General features: G+C 39.5%; 3 protein-coding genes across 4 annotated transcripts in view; 1 reads left to right on the top strand and 2 right to left on the bottom strand.

Annotated features, from left to right (window-relative positions):
* LOC114641108 (CD276 antigen homolog) overlaps positions 1-15,125 on the bottom strand; it is a 722,545-nt gene that overhangs the window by 163,257 nt on the left and 544,163 nt on the right. The window lies entirely within an intron of this gene.
* LOC114641109 (CD276 antigen homolog) overlaps positions 1-15,125 on the top strand; it is a 745,815-nt gene that overhangs the window by 247,762 nt on the left and 482,928 nt on the right.
* Positions 1,603-15,125, bottom strand: part of LOC114641105 (uncharacterized) — a 39,768-nt gene continuing 26,245 nt past the window's right edge. The window contains exons 3-5 of the mRNA XM_028790227.2: positions 14,009-14,113; positions 7,191-7,258; positions 1,603-2,048 (exon numbers count right to left, since the gene is read on the bottom strand). Of these exons, the coding sequence (XP_028646060.1) occupies positions 1,947-2,048; positions 7,191-7,258; positions 14,009-14,113 (275 nt within the window). The 3' untranslated portion in view covers positions 1,603-1,946. The remainder of the gene's footprint in view (positions 2,049-7,190; positions 7,259-14,008; positions 14,114-15,125) is intronic.

The raw sequence follows: 15,125 nt of genomic DNA, 5'->3' as shown, positions 1-15,125 counted from the left end.
AAAGACAGGTCAGGTCTCCTAATAATGTAGTATGTTTGAGAGTTCTGTTCTGCTGATGTGGAGAGACGTGCCAATCTGGGCTGTGCAGAAAGGGAGGCAGAGATTCCCATCCTGTTTCCAGACTCGTGGGTTGCAGACTCTGAAATGGGGACAACAGTGCTATGAGTGCTGTGGGGCAGGACTTGGATGGAGGTGCTATCCCTTTGTGACAGACACAGGTGTCATGAGACAGTGTCAACGCAGCACTTCCCAGTAATCTTGGCTTTATATTTCAGGAGGGAGCCATAGACTGGCCAACCCTGACAGCCTCCCTTGGAGCAGCCCTCTTGGGAATGGGTGACTTGCCCTACAAGACTCAGCTGAGAGAGGGGCACTGTGAGGGATGGCCCATGTTATTACCTGTCCAGGATGCCCTCGTAATGGAAGAAATGGGGGAGAGAGTGTGCACAGGGCATTATCCCCCCCAGAGTGCTAGATGGCTGCGTCATTGTCTCAAATTTCCACAGGGCAGCATGGGACTTGGAGTTCTTCAACTCAGCCCTGTGGGCTACTGTGGGTGCCACCAAGGGGTGCTGCAGGGACTGGGGAACCCTACTTTGTGGTGTCTCCAACCTCACCCAGAAGTGCATTTGGAGCATGTATATAGAAGACCAGAAGTACTCTCAGGTGGAAGATAAAAGGAGTTGCCTTCCTCACATGGATGAGCCAGAGTCGGGTGGCAGGTGGACCAAGCTTGCATGGAGGAGTGGAGGAGGCAGTGACCAGAGAGACATGGAGAAAAGAGTTGCTTTATTGTGCTATACACTGCTTATTGCATATACTTGTGGCTGTGGTGGAGGGAAACACTTATCTTAAAGAGTTTACCATGAATAAAAGTCTCTTTGGGCTTTTACCTTGTGTCCGTGCCTGTTTGTGTTGGGCATTTGGCGAGCTGGAGCACCTCCTGGTGCCTCATCTATCTATCTATCTATCTATCTATCTATCTATCTATCTATCTATCTATCATATAGTGCCTTTCACATCTATCTATCCTTCAAGTAGTGCCTTTCACATCCATCCATCCATCCATCCATCCATCACATAGCACCTTTCACATCTATCTATCTATGTATTATATAGTGCCTTTCATCTATTTATCTATCTACTGTATCTTATAGTGCCTTTCTTGTCTTTCTATTATATATTGCTATTCTTGTCTATGTATCTTATAGTGTCTTTCACATATATAACTATTTATTATACAGTGCCTTTCACATGTCTATTTATCTATCGATCTATTATATAGTGCTGTTCATATTTATCTGTCAACCTGTCTATCCAATGTTTAGTGCCCACTATGCAATATCTATCCATGATATGTTTTCAGGTGCTGCCTAGCTCAGAAAAGCGCTAATCAATTTTGTCTAAAGATTCACAGTTTACATTTGATATATCCTTAAGTATTTGAAATAAAACTGTCCAATTGCTTTTTTAAACTTATTTTATTCCTCTTGTCAGATGTTATGATCCATGCATCTCTGGACTCTGGAGCTGCCAGAATGAATACATTTTTTCCATTTCCAAGTACTATTTAATGGCCTAATAATCTGTAACGATTAAGTGCCCTGACCATTATTCAGTAAACTTGATTATATTTGTCATCTTACAAGGTGAGACGGTCATCCCCCTTAATTCAGCTCAATACAAATTTGACTGTTACAGTATTACATTGCAAAAAGAAAAGAAAAAAAAATCACACTTGGTAGTTCATGATAGAAAACATATTTTTTAATAATGCAGTGGTCATCTGTGAAGTAAACCAACAAGGCATATATGTGTTTATTTTTTTTGCATTTTACCAAATAAAGCAGTTGGTTTCTTGCCAGTATTCAGACACACTTGCAGTGTGAGGCAGCCTAAGTTTAAAAGCACCGCCGATTCAGAATATGAAAGTCCATTTTAAAGTTCTATTTTCTTAATTGGACTTCAGCATACACCGTGTGTTTATTCATTTGCCCTCTCCGTTGTTGATTTTCCATGGTACTCACTTCTGCATAATGCAGGTCATTCTGGATAGGAGACAAAAATAGTAATTCATACAGTCATTTCATTAATAAATCAGCAAATGTTTGTTTACTGTAACACCTTACCCTTTAAGGTGGCAACATCAGGACTAGCTTTACCAAAAGAATCAAGTTACAAAATGTACTCATGGCTTAACTTTCAGGTGTGTTCAAGGCCTGTGCAGGCACTGTAGCCCTCAATGGACTGAGGTCAGGAGGTTGGTTTCAGAACCTTGCAATCCATTTCAGAGTTTTGAAAGCCAAAGGCTGTCTTCACCAGGATTGGGTAAATGGCTGAAAACAGACCTGGACAGAACTCCAGTCCATCACAGGGACCACTCACTCTTTCTCTCTCTCACACACACCACAATTTGCAATTACCAATTAACATAACCTAAAAAACCTTTATAATATATTCTTCCTTTGCTCGAGTATATCTGGCTGTAGTAATTCTCATGAAATCAGTTTTGCACAGCTATTCAGTTATGGCAAATATTAGTAAATAACAGAAGTGAAAAGCCAATTTTATTACAGTGACAGAACATTATGGGTGAATGTGGCACTCTGGATGGGTGACAAGAAAACTTGTGTAGCATATACTGTATGCCTACACATAAAGCCCATCCTCATTTGTTTAAGGCCTGCTCTATATCATCATCATTAGAGAGGGACTGGGGTACACTAAAAAAACTTTCACAAATGAATGTAGAGTAGAGGACTGCACACAGTGGTTGAAGTGGAAACAAATAAATGGCAGTGTTTCTGTATGGTTCTTCATTGTCATGATGCTGTTCAAATCCAGAACAAGTTCTTAATCAACATTTCCCCCTCATGAGTTTTGATCACACTATTGTACATATATAGCATCTTACTGGGTTATGGAGGGGGAATCCCCCTTGTAGTTTTATACACACAGTTCTAAATCTATTATGAGGATGTTTGTTTTGGTGGAGCAATGTTTTATTAAATGGGCAGCATGTTAAAACTGAGACATTCTGATATTCTTCAGTTATTCATCAGGATGCATTGCCTAAAATCAGAACTGTCGATGTCATCCAGACGTTTGGTTACCCTGGGAAATAACAGTGACAGTAAAAAAGTGGACCATTGCAATTTATGTAGATAATAGAGCTGTGAAGCTGGTTTAGAGTAAAGCTGATGCTGTGTAAATGCTTATTTACTCTTGTGCTTAATGTCACAGGGTACTTCATTCATATCTAGATAACATTTTGTTTTCCTTGCTTGCATTTTATACTTTTATGTTTATGAAGATTATTGAAATAACTTGTTATCAGTTAACGCATTTGTGAACTGAGGTTCTAATGCACTGGTTCTTTTGTTTGTGCTCAAGCCACTGAGAAGACTTCACAAAGCTGAAACAACCTGCTAATTGAGAGGTTTCTGCATGCACCCGACTGGGCTTGCAGTCCCTCCCACGCAAACATTAAGCGACACCGATGTCCCACCCCATGCATGCAGTCTGTTGGGTGTTTCACTATCTTGCATTGGGGATCTGTTTGCCATCAGTAGTGGCTATTAGGCATGAAAAAGAGGGAAGTATATAAAATATACAAGTTGGCACTCAAGGTAAAATTGAAATGGTGAACTAATTTGAAGTTGCAGAGAATATATATTTTTTTTAAGATAGACAAGTTTGTAAATTTACCAATGCTTTACAATGGGACATTTTTGAATTGTAAAACTGTGTACAGAACAACGTTTTCAAGATATTGCAATGAATATTGAACCGATCTTGCCAAATTTCATTGAAGATAAGTGTACAAATTGTGCAGACAGACAATATAGCTATCACAACAGGTGCTTTGGGCATTATATACAAGAACACCTAAAAATGGATGGGCCAAACACCAGGCATTCATTACATAAAGCTGTCATTTTAGCAGTAAGATATCACAAGCCATCAAATTATTATGCGGAATGAAAAGGAGGAAACAAATCTTTTCAAAAATATAAAGTAAATATTTTCCTTCCTCAGTTGCTCTATAGCTGTGGAAAAAAAAATGAGTAATGAAAGTGCCATGAATTGCATTTCCAGTGCTTATTACGGTGACAAATTTTAACCCAGCCACAGGGGATGCACAAAACAGTGTGTTTCTTCGTGCTGGTCCCAAGACAAGATTAATGAGGAGGGATATGTCTGGAAGGGCATCTGGTATAAAATTTTGGCAGACCAACATGTGGACAACGATATAAATTTCCATGCCGGATTGGTCAAGGCCTGGGTGAGCAATGGCTGCCACCAGTACTGTTAGCCAACAGGGTGCTGGTGGAAATTGGGCTGCTGTTGGCAGAAGAAGGAGAAGAAGAGGGGGGAGACGTGTCCAGAGACAGGAGGAGAGGAGTAAGGTAAAGAGAGTGGAATAGAGGGTAGGAACTTTGAATGTTGGCAGTATGACTGGTAAGGGGAGAGAGTTAGCAGATATGATTGAGAGAAAGAAGGTTGATATATTGTGTGTGCAAGAGACTAAATGGAAGGGGAGTAAGGCCAGGTGGATCAGAGGGGGATTCAAATTGTTCTATCGTGGTGTGGATGGGAGGAGAAATGGAGTAGGAGTTATTCTGAAGGAACAGCATGTCAAGAGTGTCCTGGAGGTGACAAGAGTGTCAGACAGAGTAATGGATTATGAAGCTGGAAATTGGAGGTGTGATGATGAATGTTGTTAGTGCATATGCACCACAAGTTGGGTGTGCAATGGATGAGAAAGAAGATTTTTGGAGTGAGTTGGATGAAGTGATGAACAGTGTACTCAAGGGACAGAAAGTGGTGATTGAAGTGGATTTCAATGGGCATGTTGGTGAAGGGAATACAGGAGACGAGGAGGTGATCAGTAAGGTATGGTGTCAAGGAGAGGAATGAAGAAGGTCAGATGATAATGGATTTTGTCAAAAGGATGGACATGGCTGTGGTGAATACGTATTTTAAGAAGAGGGAGGAACATAGGGTGACATACAAGAGTGGAGGAAGATGCACACAGGTAGATTACATCCTATGCAGAAGAGTTGATCTGAAGGAGATTAAAGACTGCAAAGAGGTGGCAGGGGAAAGTGTAGTTAGGCAACATAGGATGGTGGTCTGTAGGATGACATTGGAGATCAAGAAGAGGAAGAGAATGAGGGCAGAGCCAACGATCAAATGGTGGAAGTTTAATAAGGAAGACTGCAAGGATGAGTTTAGGGTGGAGGTGAGACAGGCACTGGGTGGCAGTGAAGAGTTACCAGACAGCTGGGAAACTACAGCAGATGTAGTAAGGGTGACAGCAAGAAGGGTGTTTGGTGTGACATCTGGAAAGAGGAAGGAGGAAAAGGAAATCTGGTGGTGGAATGTGGAAATACAGGAGAGTATACAGAGGAAGATAATGGCGAAGAAGAATTGGGATAGTCAGAGAGATGAGGAAAGTAGACGAGAGTACAAGGAGATAAGGCGCAAGGTGAAGAGAGAGGTGGCGATGGTTAAAGAAAAGGCTTTATGATGAGTTGTATGAGAGGTTGGACACTAAGGAGGGAGAAAAGGACCGGTGGGCGAGACAGAGGGACCGAGCTGAGAAAGATGTGCATGGAGGTGTTTAGGAGAGATGGCAGTGGAGCTTTTAACCAGATTGTTTAATGGAATCTTGGAAAGTGAGAGGATGCCTGAGTTGTGGAGAAGAAGTGTACTGGTGCCGATATTTAAGAATAAGGAGGATGTGCAGGACTGTAGTAACTACATGGGGATAAAATTGATGAGCCACATCATGAAGTTATGGGAAAGAGTAGTGGAAGCTCGGTTAAGAAGTGAGGTGATGATTAGTGAGCAGCAGTGTGGTTTCATGCTGGAAAAGAGTACCACAATGGTGTTGATGGAGAAGTATAGAGAAGCCCAGGAGTTTCATTGCGTCTTTGTGGACCTGGAGAAAGCATATGACAGAGTGCCTTAACAGGAGTTGTGGTATTATATGAGGAAGTTGGGTGTGGCAAACAAGTAAGTAAGACTTTTACAGTATATGTATAAGGGAAGTGTGACAGTGGTGAGGTCTGCGGTAGGAGTGACGGAGGTGGGATTACATCAGGGATCGTCTCTGAGCCCTTTCTTATTTCCAACAGTGATGGACAGTTTGACAGATGAGATTAGACAGGAGTCCCCGTGGACTATGATGTTTGCGGATGACATTGTGATCTGTAGCAATAGTAGGGAGCAGGTTGAGGAGACCCTGGAGAGGTGGAGATATGCCCTAGAGAGGAGAGGAATGAAGGACAGTAGGACCACCAAGACAGAAAACGTGTGTGAATGAGACGGAGGTCAGTGGAATGGTGAGGATGCAGGGAGTACAGTAGAGTTGGCAAAGGTGGATGAGTTTAAATACTTGGGATCAACAGTACAGAGTTTCAACAGAGATCTCAGCAAACTCATACAATGGGCTCAAGAAGTGTAGCAGACATTTTTATTTGAAATTCAAAAGTATTTTCATTGTGTATGGAGAGTTGTTTGTGGTAATAAAAACACTTTACTTTGATTACAAAACTGTAATTCTTGTCTATGAATAATACTATTAGTTACTGTTATCTATATTGCTGTTCTCCAGTTAAATCAAACTCATTTGAGAAGAAAAAGGCAAGCAGTGTGGGGTTAGTAGTTAAGACTTTGGAATCAAACCCTGAGGTTATGGGTTTAAATCCCACTACTGACATCATGTAGCCATAAGCAAGTCATTTCATCTGCCTGTGCTGTAACTGGAAAAACAATCGTATCTCAGAGGTTGTAATTCACTTGGATAAAGGCATCAGTCCAATGATGAGTAAAAAATAAAACGTCTTGAAAGAGATAAAAACAAGACTAGAAAGAGATCTCACATAACATGCTTAGCAAATTTAACTTCTTTTACCTCAGTTGTCTCCTTTTTGTGTATTGCTATTTCCACTGAGGAATTTTAAGAGCAACATCTATGACAAAGTTCATACTTGAAGGAGAAATTCTTCTAAACCTCATGGACAATCAAAGAGCAACCTCTGAGCAGAAAACTTTTCTAGTGGGCCATGACACATAAGTGCGATGGTGTCCACAAAATCTCCTCCAGAGAAAAACCCTGCAGTGCTAGACAATGAAGACATGCATTAACAATGTTCACTATCTCACATTATATGAAAAAATACCTCATGACAGGGTTGCTGCAACTCAGTTTTCTTTGGATTTCTGAAAGAGAACCATTTCTTCTCAGTGGCTAAAGGAATAAAAAAAAGATATTAGTAATTAAATCGTCTTTAACACTAAGACAGCCAAACGTGCATCTTAACATGTACCAAAGTTAGGAAAAATAACATTTCTTTCAAAAAGAACATTTCAAAGACTTATGAAATATTTATGATAAATAACAGGAAAATATTTCATACTGTAAATGAGAGGTGCATTCTGTGCAAGGGATTTTATTTGGGTTTTCCGATTTTAGTCTCACATTCAATGAACATACAGATTAGGTCAACTGGAACCTTCAAAATGTCCCTGTGAGATTAGGTGTGATTGTGTGCCTAAGGATTCAATATGGCAACTGGTACCCCATCCATAGTTGGCCCCCAGGTTGCACTCACAACTGCCGAAGAAAGCAGCAGCTCTCTGCAACCCTGAAGTGGATAACTTGGCTAGAAAATGGAAGAAGACAGCCCCTGGGCTTGAACCACTGTCTGGGCCCAACCTACATGTTCTAAAAGAAACTGTGGAAAATGTAGTAACGTACTGTAATGTCAAAGCTTTGTAGTTACTTATAATCGAATGAACTGTACACAGGAACAACTAGTGCAAGAGTAGCAACTGGTGTATAGACACAGAAACAACTTATGAGATTATGAATGATATAACAAGACAGAGAAATGAAGTGTGCAATGTCAAAGCTTAAAATAATGCTTTATAGTCATCAGAGTACAGTGCGCCATGTCAAATATTAAAAACAGAAAAAGTCTGAGCGAGAAGAAGAGAGAAAATGAAAAGAGAGGGGGGGGGGAAGTATTTAACACATTTTATAGCATCCAGTTATTTTCAGTTGTTAAGGTAATACAAATAAATAAATAAATAAATAAATAAATAATTACTTTGGACTCTGGACTCTTTTGTCAGGCTACCAACAAACTTCACCTGCAGTTCAGCAGAGATACAGCCCACTCACTCATTGTGCGAGGTCCGCTTTGTATCACTTCACTGCCAAATGGCCTTTACAAAACCATACAATTTGTCATCAACACTCTGCTCGGGTGTGTGAAGTGCAAAGAACAATTTCATTTTCAAAAAGCGATTTCTCACAACTGTGTATAGTATCAGGTAACTCTTCTGCTTTTTGTTAAGGAGATGATATTTATTAAGGCTGAGCAGGAGAAAAGGTGTGATCTGGATGTGGTGAAAAGTTGAAAACAAGCAGATCATTAATGCATTCAACAAAAAAACAAGAATTTAGGGAAAAACCAAAGTGAAAAATTCAAAGATTAATGTCAAAACCAGAATCACCAAACAAAGGTTTGAATTTTAAGCAGAGAAGCCACATAAATTTTACATATGAATTCAGGTAGAGAAATGCCACTACGGGTGATCTTTAAACCTGGTATGAAATAGTATTAGGGTCATGACCTCTGTAGCCCCACCCACCAACTGTCCCTCACAAAAGGATTCAAAATGGTGGCAGACATGATATACAAAATGGCAGTGGAAGCAATTCATAACATCAGATACTCCAAACTAGGTTCTATAGCGTTAATCTGACAATAAAAACAGATTCCCTGACCTTAAAAAAACCTAAAAAATGAGATTCTTTTGCCATAAATTTACTCAATAAAAGGAGCCAAAAATGATCAAAACTGATATTCCATAAATATCAAAAACAAATGCAAATACCTGAAGGATCTGCTTTGTATTAGGCTTTTCAAATAAAAGTTTTGTTGGTCAGTACATTTTAGTGTCTGGCTTTGGAAAGATTATATACAGCAACTACAAAGAAAGCCAGCAAATCATGATAACTAACATCACACCGCATGAACACCTGGAATTTGGTTTCAGCATGCGGTTCTGCTGTGGTATGTCTGGTGTTCCCACTAACTACAGATTACATCTAACACACCATCACTTATGAACAGAATGCAATGTTTTAAGAGATCACATGTATCTGATCCATCTGCAGAAAGCACATGAAGGAAAAAATAAAATGTTTTAATAGTAACAGTTCTTTAGTAATGGCCAGTTCCAGCATGGTTGATTCTAGTTCTGGTGACAGTAAAGCATACAAAGATGATAATTTTGTATAAGTGGTAAACTTTTGGGGTGGCACTGTGGCGCAGTGCATAGCGCTGCTGCCTCGCAGTTAGGAGACCCGGGTTTGCTTCCCGGGTCATCCCTGCGTGGATTTCCTCTGGGTGCTCTGGTTTCCTCCTAACACAGGGTCACAGGTGTCTGCTGGAGCCAATCCCGGCCAACACAGGGCGCAGGGCAGGAACAAATCTCGGGCAGGGCTCCAGCCCACCACAGGGCCCCCCCACACACACACCCAAACACCAAGCATACACTAGGGACAATTTAGGATTGCCAATGCACCTAACCTGCATGTCTATGGACTGTGGGAGGAAACCTCTGCCATACTCCTTCCTTTTCTTCATGACTTATTTAACTGGATATTCAGTCACTTGGATATTTTTTTATCTCCATCCCCTGGTTTTTCATGGAGTTGTTTGAAGAGTTACTCTGTCTTCACTATGTAGGTTAAGCTACCATACTGACTCACCACAAGTTTGTCCTTCCACATACAAACAATGGAAACCCCAGAAAGATGATATCCATTAAATTATGGTATTTGTACTTTTAATGCCAATTGACTGCATCAGTGATGAGGTGTATAATATTAAATACATATGCCATCAGTTATTGTGTGTTTTATATTTGTAATTTGTAAATGTTTGTAATTTGTAATCTATCTATATAAACCCTTGACACATATTTTAGGAAGTTATTGAAGACTGAGGAAATTCTGAAGGAGCAGAAAATGATAGGTATTATCCTAATACATAAAAAGGGTGATTGGGCAGATCCAAGTAAGCGTAAGATTCATCACAGGCAAATAAAAGGAAGGAAATATTAAGGAACAGATTGAGTAACACATGGCAAGAAAAACAGTTTTTCTGAACAGCATGGGTTCAGATGAGGAAAGTCATGTTTTATCAACTTGCAGGAATTCTATGAGGAAGCAACAAAAGGATAAGACCAAAGTTAAGCATATTATATTTTTAATCTTGACTTTCAGAAAGCATTTGATAAGGTGCCACATGAGAGGTTGGGCATCAGATTAAAAGAAGTCGCAGTTCAGGGTGTGGTGTGTAGACGGGGGCAAAATTGGCTCAGACACAAGAAGCAGAGGGTGAAAGCGCGAGGAACCTCATCAGAACTGGCCGATGTTAAGAGTGGTGACCAGCAGGGGTCAGTGTTAGGGGCACTGCTATTTTTAATATATAGAAATGATTTAGATAGGAATATAAAGAACAAGCCGGTTAGGTTTGCAGATGATACAAAGATAGATGGAATCCGTTATATCATCACAGAACAAATTGAGCAGCAGACTGGCTTGGGCAGATTTGTGGCAGATGAAATTTAATGTCAGTAAATGTAAAGAATGACACATAGGAAGTACAACTGTGAGATCTGAATACATAATGGGAGGTCTGAAAATTGAGAGTACACCTTATGAGAAGGATTTAGGAGTCATAGTGGACTCTAAGCTATCGACTTCCAGACAATGTTCAGAAGCCATTAAGAAGGCTAACAGAATTTCAGGTTATATAGCGCCTAGATGTGTGGAGTACAAGTCACAGGAGGTTCTGCTCAAGCTTTATAACACACTGGTGAGGCCTCATCTGGAGTACTGTGTGCAGTTTTGGTCACCAGGCCACAAAAAAGACACAGCAGAGCTAGAAAAGGTCGAGAGAAGAGCGACTAGGCTGATTCCATGGCTACAGGGGATGAGTTGTTAGGAAAGATTATAAGAGCTGAGCCTTTACAGTTTAAGCAAAAGAAGATTAAGAAGTGACATGATTGAAGTGTTTAAAAATATGAAGGGAATTAGTCCACTGGATCGAGACTGTTATTTTAAAATGAGATAATTAAGAACATGGGGACACAGTTGGAAACTTGTGAAGGGGAAATTTCACACAGACATTAGGAAGGTTTTATTCACAAAGAGAACCATAGATACTTGGAATAAACTACCAAGTAGTGTGGTAGACAGTAAAACTTTCAAAGCTGGACTTGATAATTTTTTAGAAGAATTAATTGGAAAGGACTAGCAAGCTTTGTTGGGCAAAATGGCCTGCTCTCGTCTAGATTGTTGTAATGTCCTAATTAATATTGATCACTTGGCAAAGTTCCAAAAAAACAAAAGCAAAAAAAACGACTTTAATAATATTAAAATTGGAAAACTTCCAGGAGGAATGAATACTTTTCACAGGTGCGGTACTTTGATGCATTATGAAAAATGAAACAGTGGAGTGACAAGGCTCTAAATATCACATCATAACTGACTGATTCCACCAACTGTTACACAAGCTCATTTTAAACTAATCTGTTTTGTGAACTTAAGTGTGTATTCACCTATTTATCTAGAAAGTTTTTTTCAAAGACATAGCACTATTGTTAAACGTTGAAGCATGATGAGTCTTTTATAAGGACCATTTGGTACACTGGGTGTAAAAGTAGAGCAGTGAAAGAGGCCTTAGCACAATTTCCATTTCCCCCCTAGAATGGAGGAACACCACCTGGAGAACAACTTGTGTAATTTCCCCTCTGCCTTCATGTCTAACCTTCCCAGGCATGAAGGACTAGTGATAACCTCTTCACCACGACAGTATCATTGGGCTTGCAGACCTCACAGAGAGCAGGTGGTCTTTCGGCAGTTGTGTTTTTCTATAGAATTGTAATGGCAATGTGTGAAGCATACTGCAATAATTTACCTCCATTTTAAGCCTCAACTCTTCTCAGATACTTGTCCTGCCAATATAATATTCATGGTTATATTCTATTACCATTTTGTACTTATAAAGGAACTTCAGAAAAGATCTTCATAATGGTTTTACTTCTTTTCTCACTAGATCAAAGTTACAGGAGCACCTACATGGATCTGGATTAAAAGAGACATAACCTGTGGTTGAAGTGGAAAAAATGAACTTGTGACACTCCCTGTTATTTTGGCCAATTGCTATTGAAACACAATTTCAGAAGACGTGTGAAAGCTTGATTGAAATTACAGATTGTTGATGTAAACATGGAGTGGTTGTGGGGCAAGGGACTGGAGTGCTCTAGTACACATTCAACAAATGATTATACTCTCAAGGACAGAATGAGGAGCTGCTGGAACTAGGGGTCTCATGTATAACACCGTGTGTAGAATTCACATTAGAACATGGTGTACAGACAAAACTGGAAATGTGTGTATGCACAAAAAATCCAGATGCATAAAACTGGATGTATGCAATGTTCCACGCACTTCCCATTTATAAATCCCAAAGAACGTGAAATGTAACGCATGTGCATGCACCTACAGCCCCATCCTGACTCCTCCCGGAATTTTGCATATTTGAAAATGAAAATTAATATAAATAGGCCCTTCTGTTCAGTGTTCTGTTTAAAGGCAATGTCAAAAGCATGTGGAAAAAAGAAGAATTTCAATTAATGTGAAGTGGAGGCAAGGAAAAATGTACTATTTGTTGTCTTAAGCAGTGGTATAAGCAACAAAAGGAAGTTATGGAGTGATACAGCTTGATGGAGACATTTGAAAGTTCAAGTTCAGAAAGTCACACAGTGTCCGAAATAAAAAAGTGGTCAGATATCAAAGTCTAAGTGAAAAAGCGACTTGCAGCCCACCATCTGTTTATCTGTATTACAAAAGCTGACACCCATGCCGACTCCAGGTGGTGATATTGCTGCTGTGCCCACCATATCTTCAGATGCTGGCTGTTCACACACCTCTGCCTTGGAAATCACTGGGCGACCATCTGGCTGTGTGTTGATGGACTGTTCTGGAGTCACAAAATGCAATAGTGGATGCTGTAAGAGATGTGGCCAATGAACTAAGAAATAGAAGGGCTGTGCTATGTGATACTGACCACAAGTTGAATGAATTGGTTAAAAATAAATGCTGCATCTGATTCCCCATTTTTATTTTCTGCTCATTGCATTCAAACGTAATTGTAACACTGTCTGATTTGGAGGATCATTTGGTAGATCTGGTTCATCAGGGATTAATAAAGTATCTATCTATCTATCTATCTATCTATCTATCTATCTATCTATCTATCTATCTATCTATCTATCTATCTATCTATCTATCTATCTATCTATCTATCAAACCGCATCCCTTCAAGCACGTGCAAGCTACGCATAGAACTTGCAAAGGAGCAGGTAGAGCACAATTCCTCAAAGTCTGCCTTTGTAAAGCTGGCACCAGTTCAGCACACAGTGTCAAGAGGATAGCTCTTGGAAATTGAAATCGACTTAGGAGCCAGTCATCATCATCTATACATATACACGCTTTCTTCTAATACTTCCATTTGCTATGATAGTTTGGCCATTCCATGCACCATTATATTGTTACAGAATGATTACAATGAAGTGAATTAAACTTGTAAACAATCTGAAAAAGGGAGACCACACAAAGTAGCACTGCTTTGACACGGTGTGCCACCAGTTTGCAAAACAGAGCAGAAATGTGCGTACGTATGGTGTGAGGCAGCCGTGAAAATGTGCATGGCTTTAAGTCAAGTGTAGTTTTTATACCTCTCAAAGTGAGCGTGGAAACAGGCATAAGCAACATTTTTATATGGTCATAAATAAAAGCACACAACACTTGCACATGACTGAGCTTTGTATTACAAGGTATGTGGACAAAAAGTTTTTTTTTTACATTTCAGCATCATTTTTTTTAAATAAATGAATATATTTCTATGATACTTACCTATATAGAGAAACAGTAAAATGTTGAAGAGAACTGACAAAGCAAGGAAAACATAAAGCAAGGCTTCAGACCCTTTTGCAGGAGCCAAATGTGGTGAACCACGGCCTTAAATATAAAAAATAAAAATATATATTAATATTGCTGTTATTCTTTTTTCTGATTATCCTTTCTCAAATTGTGAATAAATCAGTTGTCTATGGTCAGTTTTACATTCCCTTGAACCCACTGCTTAAAACTCTTGTAACACAATGAATATGCTGAGACTTTAAATGAGCAAGATAGTGAGACAAGAAAAGTGAAGAAGTCTGCAGAGCTGTTTAAGGGGGAACGTGACAGAAGTGTTTTACCAGAACCACATGGCAATATCTTAAGCAGCTTTTAGAGTTTCCTTTTTTGGAAAAATGTAAAGAAAATACATTTGAAATGCCTTAGTATGGCTTTCCACAATTTATTTTGTGCAGTACATTTCCAAGTAAATGCAGATTATGATGTAATCTACCAGTACAATCTGGGTTTACCAGAATGGCAGACCTCATACTCTACCTAGTCTATGAGGTATGGTAGTGACTGGGACTGATAGGTGATATATCCCAAAAGTTATTACTTTGTGGGCATAGAACAACTGCCAAAGGTGGGCAGGTAATTACAAGTTGCTCTGACCACTGGGTGGTAGTAATTTGCTCCTTCAGAAAACAATGTGGGCCTACACCACCTATCATGGAGGACAGACTGACCCTTTAATAGTGAGTAGGGCGTTATGATGTACGTGGGAATATCAAATGATACTTTGGGAAGACCATCCCTCATACTTTTACAAAACATTCCAGAGCTCTGAGGTGATTCCCAGGGTAGTTTAAATTTACAGAAAATGTAACAGCAAACAATTTGAGTTCATATTTTATGAGGTTTTTGCCTGTGAAGTGATCAGTAAAAGGTTAGTATTTCTTGGGTTAAAAAAGTAATTAATCCTGCTGAAATTGTAGATTGAAGACCAACTGAGATTGAAACAATATTTAACTTGAGTTATCAAACAAATCAATGATGATCACATATTTTACAGTCATGAGTAAATTCTGCACAAGCTGCAAAGCTGACTGGGCTCCGTAAACAGTTATAT

Source organism: Erpetoichthys calabaricus, chromosome 4 (assembly GCF_900747795.2).
Source record: "Erpetoichthys calabaricus chromosome 4, fErpCal1.3, whole genome shotgun sequence".
NCBI classification, from domain to species: domain Eukaryota; kingdom Metazoa; phylum Chordata; class Cladistia; order Polypteriformes; family Polypteridae; genus Erpetoichthys; species Erpetoichthys calabaricus.
Note: the sequence above shows the minus strand (reverse complement) of the source record. Positions and strands in the feature narration are given on the sequence as shown.